General features: G+C 37.6%; 1 protein-coding gene across 2 annotated transcripts in view; it reads left to right on the forward strand.

Moving 5' to 3' along the window:
• Window positions 1–23,985, forward strand: part of NRAP (nebulin related anchoring protein) — a gene marked incomplete at its 5' end in the record, with an annotated part of 53,241 nt that overhangs the window by 18,866 nt on the left and 10,390 nt on the right. For both annotated transcript variants that reach the window (XM_082308433.1, XM_082308432.1), the window contains 18 exons: window positions 1,398–1,496; window positions 2,017–2,121; window positions 3,736–3,843; window positions 4,690–4,791; window positions 5,299–5,496; window positions 5,720–5,824; window positions 8,147–8,245; window positions 10,184–10,288; window positions 10,740–10,847; window positions 11,478–11,789; window positions 12,854–12,958; window positions 15,127–15,225; window positions 17,059–17,163; window positions 17,558–17,665; window positions 18,445–18,558; window positions 19,985–20,182; window positions 22,035–22,139; window positions 23,188–23,286. In XM_082308433.1, coding sequence (XP_082164559.1) covers window positions 1,398–1,496; window positions 2,017–2,121; window positions 3,736–3,843; window positions 4,690–4,791; window positions 5,299–5,496; window positions 5,720–5,824; window positions 8,147–8,245; window positions 10,184–10,288; window positions 10,740–10,847; window positions 11,478–11,789; window positions 12,854–12,958; window positions 15,127–15,225; window positions 17,059–17,163; window positions 17,558–17,665; window positions 18,445–18,558; window positions 19,985–20,182; window positions 22,035–22,139; window positions 23,188–23,286 — 2,274 coding nt within the window. The remainder of the gene's footprint in view (window positions 1–1,397; window positions 1,497–2,016; window positions 2,122–3,735; window positions 3,844–4,689; window positions 4,792–5,298; window positions 5,497–5,719; window positions 5,825–8,146; window positions 8,246–10,183; window positions 10,289–10,739; window positions 10,848–11,477; window positions 11,790–12,853; window positions 12,959–15,126; window positions 15,226–17,058; window positions 17,164–17,557; window positions 17,666–18,444; window positions 18,559–19,984; window positions 20,183–22,034; window positions 22,140–23,187; window positions 23,287–23,985) is intronic.

Below are 23,985 nucleotides of genomic sequence, written 5' to 3' on the forward strand. Positions count from 1 at the left end.
GCTTGGTGTGTGTGAGAGTTGTATTCTTAAAGAGTTCAAAGTAAGCATGAATTCATGTCCAAAATGTACAAGTTAGTTCTACCCACTCCACACATTTCAGCACTACCTGTGGTTCTACAAGTCATAGTCAGCATCTGGGTTTGGAGTGTGTAAATCAATTGGCCAGAGAGACTCAGCTGCACTAGTCATGATCATCATCTAGTCGTTTGAAACAGTCCCAGGACTCGTCTGCTCACTGATAACCAACGCGCTTATTTTGAACTCTTCAAGAATGCAACTGTCTTGCACACTAAGCAATCACAAATAGCAATAAATACACAGTTTCAGTTAAAAAGAAATGATCCCTTTCTGTGGAATTAAAATTGTCTCTGTAAAGAAGCAAGTGAACTGTTTTAAGTACCTTGATCACTTTGGACCTGTGGGATAATTCAGGCCTTATTTCCTAGTATTTGTTATTATGGCAGAAAGAATAAGTTTACGTGAGGATACCTGAGATAAGAAGGTTCACATTAAAATAGTTTCAGTAATTCAAAGTCCCTAGAAATGTACTCCACTTTACTGGAAAAAAGTGTTCGTAAGAAACTAGTTTTAAGCAATGTGATTTGCAATGTTTGCAAAGTGGTGATTAACTACACTGAATGTTAATTAATGTCTACAGAGAATAATAATTGTGTCCTGCAGTGTAGTACTGAGTCCTTTGGCAGCAACATGTTTGAAAGAAAGCTTCTCCACCATTTTTTTATCTTGCATAATTTTGGGATTTAATATATTTATTTTATAGCTTATTATTGCTGCCACAATGTTAATGTGTTAGGAATTTAGTGGGCTCCAATTCTATCAATGGCTGACATTAAAATGACTTTTTTTGTACCATAAATATGTATTTTTCTTCTCTCATCATGCACACAAAACTCTTACTACACAGGGAAATTCTGTGATTAATTATTACATTAAAACTCAGTGAAGACAAAGTGTAAGACAGTTCATCTGCTTTGCACAGCATTACGCTGGGTAGATCTCTTAATAGACAGTTACAATGTTCCTTTATAAAGATAATAATAGTCTAAGTGATGGTTAAGTATATCAGTTTTATAGGAATGCTTTGGGGGACCAGCTGAAACTGCATCTTTTTAAGAATTTATGCTTTTGAGGGGGAGGGGTTCATTTTCAAAGTGGAATAAAAACTATGATCTCAGACTAGGAAATTTTCAGAGCATTAACTCAGATCTCATCCAAGAGATCCTGGCGTTTTTCCTCACCTCAATTTATTATGGTTTAAGTAATGATTTATCCAGAGCATTAGCTAATAAAACTTTGCCTAATCAATCTCTCATTTTCCAGCATGAACATTTCTTCCTTTATTAAATCTTTTTTTTTTTAATTTTATCTTAAATTAGGTAAACTACAGGCAAAGCATAGACAAGCTGAAGTACAGCTCTGTTGCCAGCACTCCACAAATTGCTCAAGCCAAAATAAATGCGCAGCAGCTCAGTGATGTGAGTTCTGTCATCATTGGCCACCATTGTTTATTAGAATTATGAGATAATTTTATTTCATAGCATTTGTAGCACTTAAGTGTTTTTATTCTTGATAGTTCATCAGCAGATTTACAACCAAAACAAGAATACAAATTGAATGAAATCACTTCCAAAAATGTGGCAAGCATACTAGTAGATTTAATATTTTCCTCCATTTTTACAATTTGTATTAGTGTGCTTTGTTAGGGATTTATCTCCTGTGTATTTATTAATGCATGTTTTTTAATAATATAATCTATACTTATAGATAATCAGTAACTGTTTTATTTATAGAATAATTATTCTACTTCCTAGTATCTAAGTAAAAGTTATAATTGCCTTATTGCCCTTGTATTTATGTCAGACATACCTATAAGTGTATCTATAACATATGGCATTAATAGCCTGAAATTCAATGGCAGTCAATCAGTGTAACGGTCATATTTTTAGTGAGTTAAAAATAACTGAGCTTATTGTTGACTTTTTCAATGTATGGCAGTTGAACTACCGAGCCCAGTATGAGAAGACAAAAACAAATTACACTCTACCTCAGGACGTACCTCAGTTAGTCAAGGCAAAAGCCAATGCTGAATTATACAGTGAGGTAAGCCAAGTGGTGTGGAAATATTGATATTCATGATGCCGTTAATAGACAGAAATGAATGTAAAGATGATGACACTGTTTCTGGAAGCATTTAGTGTTTATCATCAGTCTTTACTAAACTGCATGAGGTATGGTAACCAGAATACATAGGGGTACAATCTCAAGTATAGTGAAACCGCTAGACTTTTTTTTCCAAGACCTTTTCAGATGATTTGAATTTGTTTAGTAAATCAGTGTTCACTTCACAAAATTAACTGATTCTGAGATGGTATTTGTATGGAGTACCAACATTTTCACATTTCTAATAACTCAAAGCCTACTGAAGTCCATGGAAAGAAACACAGTGACTTCAGTGAACTTGGATCAAGCCCACTGTTGCTACCATTCATAAATCATGACAGTATGTAGTGATTTACTTAGAGACCTGGGTGTTAAAGTCAGGCACTTGTGGGAAAAGTTTAACTTCTATTTAATTTTTAAAGTATTTTTCAGGCCTCCCTTGTTGTAGATAGTTTTGGAGGGAAAAAAGCCCAACAGGACAAATAAATGCAAAACCAGAAAAAAACTCCAGACTTATTATTGGTGTGACTGTTATTTTTGAGCCAGTTTCATAATTTTTCATGATTTTGAGTTGGCATTACTGCAAGTTTTTCCTGGCATATCCATACCTTGTGTTCTTCCCCTAAGTTTTATTTGAGTTGCATTGGTGAAGTGTTGTAGAGCAACATTCTTTGTGGTTATAATGTGCTGGGATGCATGCTCATTGTTAGATATTAGTAAAATATAACCATATGAAAAGCCAAATCCAGAAATCAGGCCTTCCTGGATACTTCATTAGCTGCATGCATAGTATGCATGAATGCATACTTGATCCTGCTCTAATGGAATTTCCAGTGGAACCTTGAAAAAGAGTTTAAACAACTAGTAATTTAACTTCCATTAACTTTCAGAAGTTAAGCATGTGATTCTCATGCATTTCATCTACGTTGGTGATATAGTGTGGCTTATGAGTGTGCTTTTGAAGTAAATCTCCTCATCATAAGGGTTGCTTCACTGAGCTTTGCTTCGCATTGTGGGGTGGTCTCAGAGTACCTGAGCTGGATTCCTTTTGAATGAAGCCAAACCGAAAGATGCTCTCCAGCAGCTCACATAAAGAACTGCAGCTACAAATAGGCATTTGGTGCATGGGACCTGACAAGCTCTAGTTTGGTGGGGGGGGAAGAAAAATGCTGAAGTGAGTAGTGTAATGTCTGATTCTGAGCACCAGCTGTTCTGCCCTATAGATCAGCTCCTATTGATCTGCACTATTTGTGTATGTAGACATAACTACAGGCACTTTTGCAAAACCTTCCCTCCCCCATGCCTGTTTAAAATTGAAATCTACTGGTGCATGTTCTGGGATTTAAAGTGCCTGTAAACTCCAAGAATAAAATTCTTGACTCAATCCTGGCCAATTAAGTAGCCCCAAATGATAATGAACTGTGACTTAAGAAGGTTCCAGTTTGTGGACTGAGCATATTTATACTTCTGTTTTGCTCTTAGTCATTTCCATGTTCCTTTGAAGATCTTGTGTGTTTATGTGTTAGTGACGTGTTGCTCTCTTTGCTTTCTCAGATTAAGTACAAAGAAGGCTGGGAGAAGAGTAAGGGCCGTGGCTTTGAAATGAAACTTGATTCTCTGCCTTTACTTGCTGCCAAAGCTTCAAGGGATCTTGCCAGTGATGTATGTTATATTTAATTACCTAGGAATTATTCTTTATATAATGTTGCCACAGCACAGGGAAATAAAGCTTAGCTCACTTCATCTAGGTTTTTAAGTCCTGCATTTGGCTGTCCGTCTTTCTCAATGGCTGATGGACCGTTGGAAACTTTCTCAGACTCTGCTATGAAATTTCACTCTCTGAAAATTATTTTCTTAAATACAAGTGTACAGAAGGAAGCAAAATTTGCAAAATAAGAATGGCTCAATCCTCCCATAGTAAAATTCAGTGTTTTGAATTGTTTATAGCCTCAAAAATACTGTCATCATCCACTGCAACGGGAATGCATATTTTTTTAGTCTGCTTCTTTAACATAAACACATGTATATAAAAAAATTTCCAAACAAACTCTTTTTAAACAACTTATCACATGATTCTTAACCTGTGGAGAGGCAGAAAAGGAAGAAACTTTTCCTGCAGCTGGAAAGTGTTCAGCAATGATGGTGATTCCGAAATGCCACCTCATTAAGAAAATCAAATCTTGAATTCCTTGGTTGGTTTTCACACGATTGATTTCTTATCTTTTGCTTTAAGAACCAGATCATTTAGCTAATCAGAATACTTTAAGTTTATAAGCATATCCACCTCAGAGGAGTGAGCCTTAAAGAATGAGGTTATAGACAACATAAATTAGACCAACCTTGCACCTTTGGGAATTTCTGAGAAAATCTGGGAAATCTGAAGTGACAAAGTGAGAATCAGACTAAGCCCTTGTAAATCTTGACCATACAAATCGCTACTGAAAAACATATTGCCTATCTCTTGGGTAATTGGAAATTTTCTTTGACTTAAACTATTTTTTTTCCCAGATTAAGTATAAAGAAGAATATGAAAAAACGAAAGGAAAAGCAATTGGAACCAAAGATTCAAGACTTTTGCACTCTCTGCAGGTGGCCAAGATGAGTAGTGAGGTAAATCATTTATTTCTCTTACTCAAAAGGTGTTTTTCATAATTAGGAATCTTTCGGCAAGAATATGTGATCTACCACTGCTACTGCTTTCACTATAAGAAATTCTTGGAAGCGTTTAACAAAAATTGGTTTCCTTTCTCCAGCTGTTAACCTGCGATGATTGCACAGTATTTTTGTTCTCATAGGGAATTTTGGGTTGATGCTGTGCTTATTTTGGGACAGGAAAATAACATCCTATTAAAACCCCAATATAAACACTTCTACGTAAAACTTTCAAGTGGATAAAAGTATGTTTAAAAGTGAGATATACTGTAATAGAGAAGATGTCTCTACAGTCTGCAAAGTTCATCTTGCCATCTGTTTTGTGGATCCCTCATAGGACCTGATTTCTACATGTGTTTTTTGCCTAATCTGCATAGGGACCCAAGCAAGAGTGGAGATTTAAGATCGCTTTGGCTTTGCAATACACTGATACAGACAACTTATTTTCATTCCTTCTATTTCTAGATTGCCTACAAAAAAGATTTTGAGGAGAGTAAGACCCATTTCCATCTGCCTATGGATATGATAAACCTGAGACATGCTAAGAAGGCCCAGGCACTTGCTAGTGACTTAGATTATAGAAAGAGACTCCATGAATACACAGTGGTTCCAGAAGATATGAAGACCAAATGGGCAAAGAAGGCCTATGGTCTCCAGAGTGATGTAAGATGATATATACTCAGCTTAACTGTTAGAAGCAGTATGAGTGTTTATAGACTTTTTCCATTTGACATTAATTCTCATTTCATATGGATGCTGTTTGATTCGCACTATGACTTTTTAAAATGTCTTTGCAATGTCTTTGAAACTGGAAAGGGTGCACGTGTTCACATGCAAGCAGTGTATCTGTGTTCCCTGTGCCAATAAATGCCATTTTCTTCTACAGCTTCGATACAGGGCAGATCTGATGTGGATGAAAGGAGCTGGGTGTATCACAGAAGGAAGTCTGAATATACAACAAGCCAAAAAGGCAGGAGATTTAGTCAGTGAGGTAAGCAAAGTGCTCAGGCTTCTGTCTGTTGTTTATTCAAAGGTTTATGCACACTTATTCCACTACATTATGTGGAATAGGTAAGGAATTCCTAATATGGTAAATCTGAGAAATGGAAGAACTGATGGACATCTTTTAATTATTCTACAGTTTAGGAGATCCTGGGTTAGAGATTAAAAGTATGTTTTCCTGTTATATGATTATTTTGTCAAGTTTGTGAGGCAGAAGTCCCCTTAATTGTGCTTCCACAATTCATTCACCTGCCCATTTTGCAGAGCGGCATTGAAAGGAATTAGAATTTCCTATGGTACATCCTATGTGAAGTACATAGAGTTTTAAGGAACAGTGTTGAAAAATTAGATATTTGTTAGTCATGTTTGGAAATTTCCTGGCTCTTCGGCAAATAAGGGCTGTGACTTTACTGTCAGATTCAGCTTGTGCTGCTTTTCATTGCTTTCGCTTGATTAACTCATGGTTTCACACTGCCATTAACCTTATGGAAGTACACTTCCTCAGCTGCTTAGCTATGGTTGAGTTGCCTCACTAGTGCTAAGAAAACTAGAGGACAGATAGAAGAATAAATTAGGGGAAGTTTGACAAGAAGGATAAAATCCCACTTAGTGCTGGAGGAAGGAACAGAAGCCAGTTAGTTACTGGAGATCACACTCTCTGATACCTTGGGTCTCTGACATCCTCTCACTGCTCCTGCAAGGGGAAAAATACATCTTAGAAACAAAAGAAGAGCAGCTACTTTCAGATCCGGTGTCTTGCTAGGGATAGACTGACATCTGCTGCTGTGGTGTGCTGTAGTAAGAATCACTTCCACAAATATTTAATCCATAATGATCTGCCTTTTCATTCCAGTTCTGTGTAAGGCCAAGAGATGGCTGACAGTTGTTTAAACTGGAGACTGGTGGATATTATTTTAGAGATCTCTATTGCCATACAGAGCCTGGCATTTTGTCATTTCTTTGCAGAATGTCACTACATTGTGTTCCATGCAATGTGACAAAACATGCTGTTTTTAATCTGCTTCCCTCCCTTCCAGGTTCCTAAAATAAAGCAATGAGCACCTCTTTGAAGTGCTGCGTGCTTTTTTAACTTCTGTTTTGTGTTCCCCTAGCAGAGACACGGTGTAAACTGATCTGTTCACCCATCAGTTCATACAGAAGGATTTCTCTCCTGAAATGCCAGATAATGAGAAAATGCATTTACACCTTTTCTAGGTGGAGTGCCCCACTTCATGGTTGAACTGTTAAAATAAGAATTAGACTAAAGTATATAAGAAGTGTTTGCCTGGTCTCCTCTATCATACTGTCATCTTGAAATAGGGTGCTGCGTTTCCTTGTGCTGTCTCAAAGATAGAAAGAGATGCTTAGCTTGCTCTCCAGTGAGTGATGCAAAAGACTCAGGCAGTAACATCATTGATTCAAAACAGGCCTGATCCAAAGCCTGATAAAGTCAATGGAAGTTTCCCATTCACTTTGGTGTGTTTCAGATGTAAAGTAAAAAGTAAGATGGAATAAAAGTAAGGGAAGTCTTATTTACTAAACTAGAAATGTTAGTCTCTATGCAAATTTGTCCATTCAAGTAGATTTTTTGTAAGTACTGGTACCAGAGAATGAATGGAGCACAATGTTTCTTTCCACATCCAAGACCTGAGCCTTGCAGAGGGCTCCCATAGCTGTTGCTCCCACGTAGGCTTGACTGCAGTGTCTATGCTGAGCTCTGCTTTGAAAAGAACTGGGAGATGGTGGGGAAGATTTTGAATTAAAGTTGCTTTCAGGACACTGAAATTGCCCATTCTAATTTAATTGATAATTTAGAAATATCTTAATAATTTAAAAATGTCTCAGTAACACATATTCAGTGATTTGAACAACACATGCATGTTCTTGAGAAGTCGCATGTAAGAAAATGAGATAGTAATATTGACTGTGTAGCTCATGAGCATTCTTGGGCCCCGACTTAAGTGATACCCAGTTTGTGAAGGACACTTATCAGTTGGTGTGCAACCTGGATCTTGTAAGATAGGTCAGTAGTACATTTGGCACCAAAGAGTATCTCTGCTTGCCGTGTCAGCAGCAATGTATTTGATATGCTCTTGCACTACCCTTCTCACCACTGGGGTCCTCCCAGCAGAAGATACTAGCACTGGGTAGTATTTGGAAGCTTATTTTGCTGATAGCTGTGCTAAAATTGTCTTGGGAATTTACACGGGACTTCTGGCTCTTTCAGTTATGTACTTTTTGAAAGCACTACGTTTTTGGAGAAGGTAAATATTGTAGCAACTTTTGTGTCACCTGCTTTAATTTGATGTAGAAAAAGTACAGACAGAAGGCTGATGCTCTGAAGTTCACCAGTGTGGCTGACAGTTCTCAGATCAAACATGCCAAGAAAAGCCAGGAACTGCAAAGTGATGTGAGTCCTTGTCTGAATTTGTCTCTTTGCAAGTAGTTTACTCATAGTGTGGTCATTCCTGAGATATGTATTCCCATTCCTGAGTGGGAGGGCGTGATAGTGGTGGAAGAGGACCCAATCATGAAATGTTTCAATATATGAAATTTCTTGAGATTAATTTCTAAGGGGTTTTATTTGTTTATTTGATGGATTCTCTCATTGAATTCTCTGAAATAGAACAACAACATAAAAGCAAACCCCAATGGAAATGGAAATAGGCAAGTGAGGCTTCTCATGTCAAAGGCCAGAGAGGGGCTGCGGGGGCGGGGGGGAGATGCCTCTGCAAGACAGTCTTGGCAACAAACTTGTGGGTGGTGCAGGCTGGATTCAACTATGGCTGAAATGCATTCACGAGAGGATACCTGAGTATTCCTGAGACATTAATGTCATCTGCACGAAAATTGGTTATCCATGAGGTAGTAAAAGTGAGGAAGCAAGCTGGAGGGAAAGCACAGTATTCCCAGCTGATCCTCAGACAGTGCTTCAAAGCAAGGTAGACACTAGCACAGAGACCGATATACATCCACCCCAGGTTCTGTGTTTCTCTCCACTGAGGGCCTTGTCAGACTATTTAAAGCTATGTTAGTCTTGTGAGACCACACATTTTTCAGCTGTTGCTGTTAAGGTACTTTTAACAAAATGATAAAACAGGTGTATTTTCCCAAACTGGGTGCCTTCAGAATGCTCCCTATTCTTCCTTAGGGCTGAGCAACCCTGGCAGATGGTATTTCAGAACTCCTTGGCAGGATTTAGCTGACACCAACTAACTTTTAAGTTTCCTGAAGAAGGGGAACCTGTTGTTAAAATTGCTGACCAACTAATTTTGGAACTGTAGTGACTTGCCAAGCTTTTTTTTATGAATTACTTTTAATACGTTGTGCCTTGAACTGAAGATGCTGTCAGCTTCTCAGTTGTTATCTGAATGAAGCATTATTGCTTCTTGATTGGTCTTTTTCAGGCAGCTACCATGTTTCCTTTTTTTGCTCCTCTGTGTCAATAAAAACCTGGCACTTACTTGGATTCGTGTTCTGTGTCTCAAAAATGACACCAGATTGAATCAGAGGAGAACGCTAGTCTCCTGACTCCTGTTACTTACGTCCTGTGTACTGGACAATGCTGCCTTTCTGCCTGTGTGTTGAAGTCAGAATAGTAACCATGGATTTAGAGCTTTATAGTAGGGATTTTTTTTTTCTTTTTCTGTGAGATGTAAGAAATGTAACACTTTGTGAAATGGGACATCTTTTCACAGCTTTTCAACAGCTCCTCCAACAGCTTTATGGGCTTCTGAAACAGAGCAGTTCATTTCTCTGTTGACGTTGCCCTGGGATATCAAATGGAGATGTTTGCTACTTGGATCATAAAAGGTCCTTGATATTTTCATTTAAAGTTGGAATGTTAGTCCTCACTGGACTATTATGTCAGCAATTACATTTAGGTCACAAATTTTCTCTGCAGATTCAGTTGCTTAGTTTTCTTAATTTCATGCCTAAAATTCACTATTTCCGTGTCCTATTAAAGACTTTCATTCCACCTAAAAAGTAGCTGCAGTTTAATATCGGATGAAATACATTCCTGCGTACATTTTGTACTAAGTATGAATTAATGTCAGCTTTATAGCCAGTTAAGTAGCTGACTTTAGGAAAGAGAATTAAAGTATCCTGATATGTATGTTGTTTCACTGCTTTCCTGAAATTTAACCATGAGTAATTTGGTTGACCTGACTCTGTGGGTCAGCTTTTAAATTCAGATTTGGCAAAAAAAGTCATGATGCTAAAGACTAACTCACCAAATAAATTAACCCTATCAAACCCTTGAACATTTGGGGTGTTTTAATCAGTATTTCTTCAACATTAAACATGGACTACTGCTTGATAACTGTGCTTTGCGTTCTGTGGACAGGTTGCCTACCGGTCAGGAAAAGAGCAGTTTCTTCATCAGTACACCATCAGCAAAGATGATCCTGTCTTCTTACTGGCCAAAGAAAATGCTGCCAATATCAGTGAGGTACTGTGTGAGACAGAGGTTTGGATTCCCTCACTCCTGTGAATAGTTACAGCTCCTGTTGAAATATTTGTTCTGTGGGTAAAAGTTAGGTTCTTTCTCTGAGAAGGTCCAAATGTTTTAGATGTGAAAACTTTATATCTAAATTTAATTACTTGCTCTTAATGAAATACTAGTTACATCTGCTGTTCTGAAGGCTAGTCACTTTTAGTATTTGAAGCTGTGTATTTTCCACATTCTTCCAGATGAGTGGCACATTGACAGTTTCACTGGAACCAGTGAGATCATGGGGTTACAGTATCCACAGTTACACTATGTAGGTGAAGACACCAGGGTCTGATCCTTAAACATGTGGTTGCTGGTCTGATGTTACTTGAGAGCTTTCACTGTGACTATAAAACAAATAGAATATATTGATAGTAATAAAGAGACTGTGTTATTGTCATCTTTTTAGAAACTGTACAGGAGTAGCTGGGAGAAGCAGAAGGAAAAAGGATTTGTACTTCGTCTGGATGCTTTGTCATTCTTGACAGCTGCGGCAAAGAGGGATCTGGCAAGTGATGTGAGTATGGACTCCATCAGTCTTCTTTATTCTTGGGACAGCTGACAGTCCAGGTTCTTACCAGGGTGTTGGGGATGTGTCACATATGTCTCAGGGCCCTGAGCCACCCTCACTCGATTCATGCGAAGGAACAATGGAGGAGTTGTCTGGGTGATTGGCATTCTGTAATTAGTCAGAAGGTTTGCTCTGAGCAATTCAGAGTTTTTCCCCACATGCTGACTGTGTTTTCCTATTCTCATTTTGACCCGAGGGTGAATTTTAGAACTCAAAATGAAGTGGAAGTCTCCTGTGAAACATCGTAACTTAATACACCTGTGCCTGGCCAGAAAATTCCTGAAAGAACCTTCTGACCTCAGTGCTTAAAGAATGTTGTTTTTCTAGAGAGAACCAAAAAGAAAAGATTTCTTACAACTTTTTGTGAACGCATTATTATTGAGAAAAGGTTTATTCTTTATAAACACTTACTGATTTCTAAGGCATTCCAGTTCTCTTTTTCAAATGGACTTCTTACTTGCTTGTATCAAGGACCAAGCATGTCACAAACACTGATAGAGCATTGCTTTACTACTAGCAGAGCTGTCAGTTAGGCAGCTTAGGTCATTTACTCATGGTCTGTTCTTTTCTTCACAGGTTAAATATAAGGAAGGTTATGAGAAGATGAAGGGCAAGATGATTGGAGTAAAAGCTGTGGAGGAAGATTTGCAAATGGCTCATTCCCTTCAAATGTCAAAGTTGCAGAGTGATCTGGAGTACAAGAAGGCATTTGAGGACACAAAGAATCAGTTCCAGGTCTCCATGGATATGGTTAACCTTGTCCATGCCAAAAAGGCTCAGAATCTGGCCACAGATAGAGGATACAAGACAGCTCTACATCACTACACAGCCCTGCCTACTGACATGAAAGTGGCATGGGCCAAGTGGGCCTACGGATTGCAAAGTGATGTAAGTCCAGGGAACTTAATGTATTTCAACACCCTTTCATTCAACCCCTTCAGATGCTTAGGGCTGAGTTTCTTCAGATGCTTATGCTTTAAATGACATGACATATTTATACACCTAATTTTTCAACTATTAAACGGTTAGTATGAAAACAGTAAATATTAACCACTTATTTGCTCAACAGATATATTTAAGGTGTGCAGTGTTTTTGAGGAGAATTATAATCCTGTTTATGAGCATGGCTTCTTCAAAGCCTACTTCAAATGAATAAAACACTAGGATTCATATATGATGTACATTTATTTTTTTTACCTAGTGTGCAGGGAGGTTACATAATTTATGGTGGTAAAATTGGTGATAAAATTCGATATGGAGACCACATGTTCAGCTGTAGCCATCAGATGAACTGTCTGGTGCTGTAAATGGTTACAATAAGTCAGACTTTCCATTCTGAGGTTTAAGTCAGAACTCTTCAAGGAGACTAAGATAGATATGTGTACAGGTCTTGTTGAGGTGTAGGTGGCGAAACCCTTCTGGCTTCTTTGAGAAACCCAGCTGTAGTGCTTGTATAAGCTTTTGGAATTCAGTAGACTGTTGGTAGGAGAGATTTTGTGAGGAAAGTGAGAAGTACTCCTATACTCTTCCTCCTTAAAGACACATGGAAAAAACAAACCAAAATGCTTTCCCTCCAGTATAACAAAAAGATAGGGGTTGGGAAATGCTAAGTATCATTTTCTCATCATTGCAAATCATTAATGATCTTTTAAACAGTGCACCATGTACAATGAAACAAGTTTTTCCTACCTTAGAGTAAAAATTACAAATGACAGTAAGGTGTAGACCTCTTCTAAAAATTACCTTGCAAAGCATATTGCACAAGTGCTGGTGAGTCCTGATACTTCCATTGCACTCTGTGATTTTTTTGCTTTCCTTGCAACTCTGCAATAGTGAATAAAACAAGAGCAGGCACTAATTTGACTTGGTTGTTGTTCCTGAGATGTCTGAATCCTTTAATGGCATTTTAAGTGTGTGAACACCAACAATAGGACTTTTTTTTTCTTTGTCAGAACCGATACAGAGCAGATTTGAACTGGATGAAAGGAGTCGGATGGATAGCCACTGGGTCATTAAATGTGGAGCAGGCTAAGAAGGCAGGAGAACTCATTAGTGAGGTGAGATTTCATGACAGCATGTAACAGAATTTGCTGCATAATGTGTGCAAAATGTCTGTATAAAATTAAAATAATTTCCACTCAAAGGGGAAAGAAAAAGGCATACCACATGAAAGCCCTCAAAACCAGGGATAGGACTGGTAATTAGAGGGAAACCAGATACCAAACACACACCAGTAGGAGTCCATATAGCCTTTGCAAAAACAAAGTAGGTGACAAATGATATTATGAATAATAATGGCAATCAAACAGTGCTCAATTGCTACCCACTAGCCTACCTTTTTAATGAAGCAAAACAGGAGAGATGATGAAAAGATGCAGTCATTGGACCCAGAACCTTCCTTTGTAACAGATACATGTTCCTTCTTGCTCCTTTTTCATATACAGTCACATTAGCTATTGAAATTCACATAGATATCTTTGCCTGTGGCAATCTATCGGCCCAAGTAGTTTTCATCGTTATTTCTCCCTATAACCAATATCACTTACAGGAAAAGGTGAACTCTAGAATCCTTTGTGCCAGTCCTGTGAGGCCTTCAGAGGAGGTTGTGGTGGAAATGGTTAAAAGGTTCATAGTATTCTGTTTCTGTTATTTCAGAGGGAGTCCTATTGGCCAAATCTGCTGCAGTAGGAGACTGAATCCTGTGATTTTTTAGATAACCACTGGTGGTGCAGGAGTCATCTGTCCATTCATTCAATGAGAATAACAGCATAACCACTGGTGTAACGTCTCAGAAAAATATGGTCATCCTTTCACATCTGCCTGATTGCTAACGCTATTTTTTTCCCATGTAATCATCTACAGTGAAGAAGGAGGATTTTTTTAGACACAATAAACTAGATCCTCAGCTAGTGTAAAGCAAGATGATAGCTTCATAAAAGCCAGTACAGCAATGCCAGCTGGAATAGTAACTGTGAATCTGTACAGTTATACCATTTTGATGTTATAGTAGTGAGAACTGCCAAGTAGAAATTTGACCTGCTAGGTTGTTCATCTCAACCTTTTTGTGACTACTAAATAATTTTAGGTGGCTATGAGCCTCCTCCCTTCTTACATACACATAGTGACTAGTCCTTGTAATGCTGCTAAAAAGCAATTGCCAGAATATAATTTCTAGGAATTTTATGTAGAGATGTTCTGGTCAACTCTTATTTTTCTCTACAGCTGATCAGGACAAAGTGTAAACCACTTTTGTCCCCAGTTAAACTTAGTAAGATTGCTCATTTTTAAGGGATTTCTGTCTGAAACCAAAATATTGCTCATAAGCTTGTAATACCTTAAAAGAGTTAATATGTGTTTTACATCAGTGTTTTGAGCCCCCAAAGAATCAAGATGTTGCCTCAAGTAAACTTCTGTGGATCACAGCTCAATTTAAAGGAGAATGACGTGCCTTTAGACTCAAACACTGAGATATAAACAATTTCCAGAAGAGCCATGAGCATGCTTATTGATTTGGGAGTTCATTGGGAGAATTTAGTATGCACTACTTGGAGAAGAGATAAGTGTATTGATGGGTATAGGACAGCTCATACAGGAAGGGAAGCTTTTAGTGACCTGGCCGTATGGAAAAAGTGTCAATTTGCCCTCAAACAGCCTTCATCTTAATTATGTATATAGAACAAGATCTCTCAGAAGCTTCTATGGGTCCTTTCAAGCAAGCAGAATTAATATAATTATCTAGAAGATATACCATAATAATTAGGCACACTGTTAATGGCTGCGCAGGTTTACTATAGGTGTTAAGAGGAAACGTAAACCCTGAAACAAGAAGTTAAACGGTTGCCATTATTAACACACTACAATTGTATATCATTTCTCGCTTAAAGAAACTGTGAATAAAAAATATAATCAGTCATACTGTATTTGAAGTAATCTGAAAAAGATTTTTAAATCCTGAGTTCTGGAGTATTTAGGTAGGCAGAATCTGATTTTGAAATGTTTTCCTTATATTTAGGGAGAAATACTTTAATATTAATCGGCAAAAGGTTATTGTTAAATTGAAACAAATATTAATCTGAAAGTGCCTAGGACATAAAGATGAGGAAAGAGGAATAATAATTATGTTCACAAATTCACTCTAATCTCCAGCAACCTATGATTTTTCTCTTTCAAATAGCATGAAAGAGCAGCACAAAATTCACAGCTTTGATCTTTTTCTGCTCAACAGAAGAAGTACCGTCAGCATCCATATGCTTTGAAGTTTACCAGTATTAAAGACACTCCTGAGATGATCCAGGCTAGAATTAGTTATAACCAGGCTGTGGATGTAAGTTATAATGTATATACATTATGATTATAAGAGTGGTATCCTCTTTGAACGACCTGATTGAAGCACTGGCTTTCTCTCTCTTTCTTTCTCTGAGATTATCCTTGGGAACCATGAAACTTCTGTGTTCCAGTGTGGTGCATCTCACAAAGAGCATGTTTCTAACTTGGAATGAGAAGTCATAGAGATCCCACTGAAGTGAATGGGAGTTTCATGTGAAAAGGGCTTTCTGTCCAATTTTTTTTCGGAAGTAAAATTTAGGCGTAAGACTGGCCTTTGACCTTTAGAGACTTTTGGCCTTTTGAGATTCATTGAGGAAGAACACATTTGGGGTTCTTTCCACTTTTCAAACAGATCTTTCAAATTTCAGTTTCTGCATATTCTTTGGAAACCAAATGTAAGGCAGCATGACAAGGAAGAAAAAATAAATTATTTCAAGCTGTCATCCTGCTGAGAGAGAAATCCAGGAGGGGAAACCTTAAAGGGAAGAATTGAGGCTGTTTGGTGTTTAAACATGTTTATTTTTAATAGAAGAGCGATTTAAAAATATTGTAGACTTAACTGGGATAATACAGAAGTGAATAATAAGCAAAAGTCACTCAAAAAAGACAAGTTTCAAACATGAGAGGATGTTTTATTGTGAAAACAGATATTTTTAAAGTGAAGAAGAAGATGAAAGACTTTGTGTAAAACACATGCTATTGTAATACTTATAGTGTCTATGCCTTTGGTTTAATTAATAAGATCCAAAAGGCTTACATCTCAGGCAGGATAAATATAAGTCATTTTGTTCCACTGAGCCACAGTCAAAATCAGTCTGCTGCTCTACTTCTTCACACATGGAGTTGTCATTAATTTTCCTCTTATGGAGATGCAAAGCAAGTGGGTCTACTTTCTAAAGAAAGTGGCAGCAGGGTGAAATGGAGAGCTTCATTCTAATCTAGAGGGTCTCAAACCCTCACGCAGAAATAATAGCCTGGGAAAGGCAAGTCGGGTGGTCAAGACATGGGTCATATCTAAGGCCAAAAAAAAATGGTGGCTATCCATACTCATCTGAAAATTATGGTGTCAATGTAAGAAGAAACTAAACTAGGAGAGAAAAATAATGTGAAAGAGGCGAACTCTGCATAGCCGTTGTAGGGGAAGTTCCAGTTAACTGCATAGAACTCCTCTTATCTGTCTGCAGACATGCAAAAGCTAGCTAGTCCTGGGCCAACCCTATATTCTTTCTCCAAGGACTGATATGAGCAGCCCACATAGACACCTGTTTTGTGATGGGATCAGTCACCTTCTGAGGTTTTTTTAATCTCTTGCCATTGACTGTTGAGTACCCCCTTGCATCTAGCTCTGGAAATAAATTTGGAGTAATTGCACAGATAACTGCCATCATATTTATCTGCTAAAAATGAACAACTTTGGAAAGATGTGTTTGCGGAACTTCATCTCCCCAGATTTCTGTAGAATTTCAAAGTGTTGGCAGGCCACTCATGGCTGCATATCCTTAATAAATGCTGTTTATTCTCCCTCTCCCTATTCATATATGTTGGAAGTCTTATCAAATGAATATTCAAATACCTGAATTTTCATATACATTGATTTATACACTCAAAACTTCAAGGAGTTCCTCTCTAGCATACTCTAGCTGATAGGTATATCAGACTCCCAAAGCTTTTTGAATACTTTTTGACTGATACAATTGCCTGTATTTATTAACGCTGCTGTCATTTTTCTGTAGTCTTTGCTTTCCATACACCTATTTGTTAATGTTTCTGTCTGAACTAGTGATTAAATGTGTAGTGTGTACTTGCTGCTGAAATTCATCTCTATTTGCAGAGGCTGTACAAGGAGCATGGAGAGAGTGTAAAGCATCAGTATACACCAACGACAGATCTTCCCGAAATCCTTCAGGCCAAATTAAATGCTATGAATATCAGTGAGGTATAAATCTGACCTTTAATATTTTAAAGGAAAGTTAAAAAGTTGATAGTGCTTTGCTGTTTGTCCTACACAGGAAATCATATTAAATTTCTTTCCTTTCCCCAGTATATTATCATTCTATGGTCTAAATGTTTCTGAAGTAATATGAGAAATCAAACTTCTTATCAACCTTCTCCTAAGTTAGAAAGATTAAGAATGAACAAACAAACACATTTTTATAATGGACATTTGTCATGTGATTATTCCTGTTATGTATTGATAGTTTCATTTGTATTGGCCCTTTGTGTTAGAATAGAATGAAACTAACGTGGTAACGTTGCTAGGGTAGCAATAATGCTGCAATGTCAACCCTCTGAATAGCAACTCTGGTTTATTCCTGTTCCACATTTCCTAGATTCGCTATAAGGAGTCCTGGGGAAAGATGAAAGACGGTGCCTATCAACTGAAACTAGATGCCATTCCCTTCCAGGCAGCAAAGGCTTCGGGTCAAATCATAAGTGATGTACGTGAACTTACTGCTGATGTTGTCCAGTAGGATATGTCAGTCACTCCAGACTGTTTGTGCTCTGCTGAGTGACTCTTGATGGAAACAGCATGTCCAGCCAACTTTGCATCTGGGAGACATCTGGCCTCTGTCTAGTTAGTTGTGCTTTTGGAGGTGCAGATGCAATGAAGTGTTATTAGTAACTAAGTAAAGGAAGGTTTGCGAAAGCAAACGCATTAGCAAAGCTGACCAACTTAGATGCTGTAGTGACTGGGCAATCATAGGGATTGTTCAGGAGCTGTTAGCCACTGTTAGCTAGGCAAGCTTTGGAAGAGAGAGCTTATTAAGGAAGTTCTACCCTTCAGGGTTTGTCTTGGGTGTCCTTTAAAGGTTGTAGAGATTAATTTCAAGTATAGGAGACTAGTTGTTCTGACTTTGCTAGGGAGCTGATGGAGAGAGGCTCCTTAGAGGTTGGTTCTGAGCACCTGCACCAAGTTCTTGTCTTACACCACCTGGTAATAGCAGATAACTAACCCAAGGTATTTGTAAGAGTTCATTGGTGTGGTTTTTTTATGTTTTTCTCTAAATAGGATAAAATATTAAAATGTTTGCACAGGTGAGGTCTTCCTAGCATCCACCAAAGGTTCATTTAGATTTATTATCATATTGAGTATAGCCAGAATTTATTGTCCATAGCTCACTTTCTGTAATATGAAAGCCCTTTTATTCAGGTTTTAACAATCTGACTAATACTTATTTCACTTCTATTCACATTTCTGTTCTCGTTTCCTTTTTAGCACAAGTATAAGGAGGCATTTCAGAAAATGAAAGGACAGATGGTTGGCTCACATGGCCTGGATGGTGATATTCATATTGCTCATTCAGTCCATGCAGCATCGCTACAGAGTGATGTAAGTGCACGAAAGAAGATGTGGGAATTTTGGAATTGGTTTCCTAACATTGAGTAGTTCCTCATGGAAGATCCACTTAGCTGTGGATTAGCTGTGGAATAGCTTATTATTTAAAACTTAGGGCTTGCTTTCCCACTTTCCAGATATTTTGATATCATCATGATATTCTTACCATTCTTTTACATTATTTACAATAACATTAATTTGACAATAAAGGAAGACTGTGCATTCTTGCACAATCCCCTGCTGCATACCACTGTTGCCTAGCATAGAATATTTCACTCTGTAAAAGTATCACTCAGAGGCAGGTCTAATTGAGAATTAGTAGTGGTCTTTGTACGGAAGTAAATTAAATTTGGTAGAGATACAAAGTTATTCAGTGATTATTTTCAATTTACTGTTTTCCTGAAAGACTAAAGGATGAATGAGTTTATGGAATTTCAAGTTGGACTTTTTTGGTTGGAGAATGGTTCCAACTTGGTCTTGGGGTATGCTAAGAATCACATCATTTGTTCATTGTCTATAAGAATTGTAACTGTTCAGTGCATTTTGATCCAGAAAGCAGTGAAATATTTGTCTGACTTTAAGCACATACATAATCTAAGAACTATTTATCTTCTTACCAAAACTGTCCATAGCGAGCCTGATTGTGGATATAGATGGGAGAGTGTTCATGAATTGCAGTGAATGCTGGGCTTGTACTAGGATCTTGTGTGATGGTATGCTTAGACATACAGGTAACAATAAGTGTCTGAAGAATTCATCCATCTGTCAGGTTACTCTAAGTCAGTTTGATGATCATGAATAACTCTGAATGTTCATTATCTGGATGAACAGCCTGAACATCTCAAATTTGCATAATCTGATAGGGAAATGTCATGTGAAAAAAATTCTTTGAAGATTTCTATGGCTTTCTTTTCCTGGACAGAGACAAGAAGGGAAAAAAAATCCAACACTAAAAATAACATTTAAAACTATGTAATGAAACTGGCCAAATCAATAGAGACCAACAAATATTTTGAGTGAGGATTTGTACAAGTTCTGATATAAATATAACTGTTTGCATTTTGTCCTCAGGCAGTAGATTCACCTTTCTGCTGTGCTGTCTAGAATTAAGAATTCATTTATCAGTTTGGTAATTTTATAGATTCAACGTATCCAGTTTTAACAAAAATGAAAAGTATAAATAATATCCTAGCTTAATTGAATATAATGTAGATGGCTGCTACTTTGATGAAGAATAGGCTGCCACATATTCTAAGTATTGATCATTCACAGTATAGTTAAATAAGTTAGGGAGCTTACTTTTAAAAAGAATAATTTATACTGGGAATTAGAAGAAATATGGAGAATGTCTTTTCTGATCAAAACCTGAATTCTTATTACCATGTTGCGATATCTGTGTGATCTGTTTTTAATTTGATAGGTGAAATATAAGCAAGGTTTTGAGGATACAAAGACTCACTTCCACCTGCCACTGGATATGATAAACTTGGTACATGCCAGGAAAGCCCAGTCTTTGGTCAGTGAACAAGAATACAGACAGCTGCTACACCAGTACACTGCTTTGACTGATGATGTGAGATTGCGGTGTGCCAAGAATGCATACAAACTACAGAGTGAGGTAATTGCAAAACATCCCAGAGATATTCCCCTGTTGGGTCCGATGCAAGATAGTTCTGTTCCAATTCATGACAGCTGACGGTATGTATTTGAGCAGCAGCTGAGGGATAAACAATGGCTATTCCCCCTCGATTACATTCAGAAATGAGACATTTATCTTACTGGGCAGTTGTACAACATGTGTGATCACACCATACCGAGAGATAAAGTGTAGTAGTCTTTGATGATTGGGCAGAGAAGTATTTGCAACTGAGGATGATTGCAGTGTTGGTGAAATACTCTTTTTAAGGTCTTGCTAACCATACAAACTGCTTACCAACTGGTATTTGAGTTGCTTTGCATCTGGGTAAAATTCATGTGTACTTCCACAAGGAAGATGCCTATTGTTAAATATCTGATTTGTAAGAGACTTCTAAATTCTGGCCCAAGACATAACCATGGACATTCTGAGAAGGATGAGTTTAGCTCCCTACGTAATCTTGAATAAAATTAACTGGATAATGCCTTACAAATTCAAGGTTAGACTGTGTCTGTAGGCACAGGCCCGAGCAAAGGGCTTTTAACAGATTACGTTGCCTCTGGAGACCTCAGGAGGACCTGTATCTTAGAAACAAGTCTGGTCCCAAAATGCTACTGTATATCAGTGTAACACTTTCAGCCAACAGATGACATACTGTGTTCAAACAAGTGTAAACATCAGATGCCAGTTGTGCTGCCCTAACTTGGGTGAAAACACATGTAATCAGAGATTCTGAGCCAGGTTTTCATCCATGCCTCTCTTCTGAATTGGGAGTGAAATGCTGGTTGCCAGCACCATGTCTCAGAGTGCAGAATTTAACTCTCTTACCAGCTGGTGCTAATAGCTGGCAAGGGGTGAGGACCAAGCTCTAGCATTGTCCTTTCTTACCTTCTGTCTCACAAAGGATATTTCCTGTACACAACACCATGATTCCTTTGAGTCTAGAGATTAGCACTGGATAGACATGGGTGGAAGAGGAGCTGCTTCTGTTCCATTTCCATTATAAGTGGTTGGCTGAACCAAAAACGCCTCATTAACTAAAGCTAGTTCTTCCCTCAGTAAGCAGTAACAGTTTCCACATATCCATCAAATAGGGAAATCTGTGCTTTACTAGTCGTTTGGTCTTTGTAGCTCTTTTGAAGCACAAAATAAGGTGATCCTTCTCCTCCTCCTCACTCTTATCATCAAATGAAATAATATTTGTCTTCATGTATCTACCAGTAACTTCTTTGTAACTTTTGGAAAAGTAATATTTACAATGAGGCACTGCTGGATTTGGTGGTCTGGAAAATATTTTAACAAAGTCTGTACAGTGGCTTAGTGCTATTTTTCCTTAGTGTCCCCTACTTATATTATGACCATTCAGAACTGTTTAAAAGCAAGGCTATTTTGTCTGCAATTCCACTTATTAAAAAGTTACCAGCTTTTATTTAAAAATATTTTCATACACTTTTCTAAATTGATCTTCTTTTTTATATATTTATAAATAAATAATACATAGCTGTGATTTATGTATTATATATGAAGAAAATTCATGTAACTAGGAAAAGTTTTTTCAAGGTTACAAATGGAAGTTAGGAGCCCAAGTATCATTCGGTGTTCATGAGACTTAGTACTCCTCAGAATTTTGCATCTGTACTGTAGATCTGTCAGTGCTGTATGCACATGGATACATACATAAACACAAGAATGTAGGGTAATGTGTATGAACTCTCTGTGCTAGATACTAATTTTAATGTATTTATTTGAATACCGTTATTGTGTACTTTGGGATGAATAAATATAGGGCATCTCAAATGCAAACTTGTAATTACTTCTGCTTGGTTTTCCTTAGAATTTATACCGGTCTGACATGAACTTTATGCGAGGAGTTGGATGTATTACTCCAGGGGCCCTAGAGATTGAAGGAAAGAAGAAAGCTTCTGCACTCATCAGCGAGGTAACAAAAGAGGGGTTTGATTTCTCCACTACAAACAAGAGTTTGCCAGATGTCTTTCTATTAAACTGGGCCGGCAAAGTGACTCACTGGATAATGCTAGGCTTCCTCCCCTTCTGTTTGATCATTCCATTCGTGTCCTAACTGCAGATGGGTGAACCTGATGGAGTTCCAGGTTTTGCAGGCTTTGCCTTTTTCACCAATCTTTTCTCCTGTGTTTCAGACCCAGGAGGTTGTTATTTTATGTTATTTATTTTAGATTTAGAATGGTCTTTTTAAACTAAAAATAAGGTTGTGCCTATCTCTAATAAATAGCTTGTACTGTTTCTCCAAAATTAGACTGACCTGCAGAGTGCCCAATACATTACTCTGTCCTCAGCTTTGCTCCTGCTTTACAGTCTTAATCTGGTTTTCACTTGCTGCTTTTGTGTGCTATTATTTTCCCCTCTCTGTAACTGGATTTTTATTTCCTCTGTCATGTTCTCTTCTTACAGTCTCTCCTAGTTTTGAATCTTGGATCTATTGCCCGTATTCACATAGATGTGAAATTAAGAAAAATAAGAGTGCTCTTCCTAGTTGTGTTCTACTGAATGGATCCCTGCTTGCAGTGATCTTGCAGTCATTTTGTTCACAATTCTGACATAGGACCACAGGCCAGGTGGAACCTCATTTTTCTCACAAAGTGAGAGTTCAGTGGGCTTGTGCAGACCTTCTTTCTGGATTGGATTGACTTTACTGTAATTCCACTAGCCAGGGTTAATGACACGAAGGAGTGAAATAACCTCATCACTGTATTCAGCATAGAAGCACTTTTCTCACTTCTTTTTTTTAACACCTTATTCCTTATTTACTTTTCATTTCCCCTGTGAGACTTGAATGCATCAAATTCAGAGTAGCAAAAGGTAAATTAGTCTAACAGTTAATAGACACATACCCTTTGCAAAGTAGAGTTTTAAGCACGAGAAGCAATACTAGACCATTGGTATTGGAAAAAGTCCCTTATCTGACAAGACTATTTATTCTGTTCATTTTTCTTTGTGTGTGAACTCAGAGTAAATATCGTCAGCAGCCACATTCCTTCAAGTACACGTCGGTGACAGACTCTCCTGGCCTCCTTCATGCAAAATTCAGCAATATGATTGCTAATGAGGTAGGCTCTCCTAACGTGAATCAGAAAATATGCTTTTCAAAATGCAGAGAGCTAGGGATGGAGGAGTGGGAAAGAGAAAACCCTGTTCTGAAAGCAAAATGCATCAAAAAGAAAGCAAGCATCACTGATTTATGCTTTTTCACACTTAGATCACTTTTTATTATTTTCAAACATTTAATACCATTTTCAATTCAATTTCTTTCAAAGAGCTTAAATAGTACCCATACAATAGAGTCCTATCATCAGGGTTTTTTTACATGAAACAAAGCCTCAAAAGATCAGTTCTGCGGGGTGTTCTTAAGGGAGCTCATTTGCATAGTGTAGTCCACTTTACAGGGCTCCTACAAAAAGAATCATTTTTTTAATTTTTGAAAAACAAGACAAAACCCATAGGCAAATTATCAAAATCATCTGTAATAACATGAGGAAAAATCCAAGCTAGAAAATACATCCAGTTTACCAGAAATGCCTGCCCTTCTATTTAACAAACATTCATGGTGCCCTTAATGTTCTTAAGTCCGCTTTTGGCCTGCTGGGAACATATCAATGCAAGGCTAAGAGTGTAGTGGGTTGGTATCATAATATATGTATAAAAATTAATGTAAAATTTTTTTATGCCCAGAAAAAAAAAAAGAGAAGCATGCAATTGCAATTGCAATAGTATATTCTTAGCTGGTTTTTGTGCTGGCTGACTATAGC

This window comes from Platalea leucorodia (genome assembly GCF_965183815.1).
Source record: "Platalea leucorodia genome assembly, chromosome: 4".
Classification (NCBI taxonomy): domain Eukaryota; kingdom Metazoa; phylum Chordata; class Aves; order Pelecaniformes; family Threskiornithidae; genus Platalea; species Platalea leucorodia.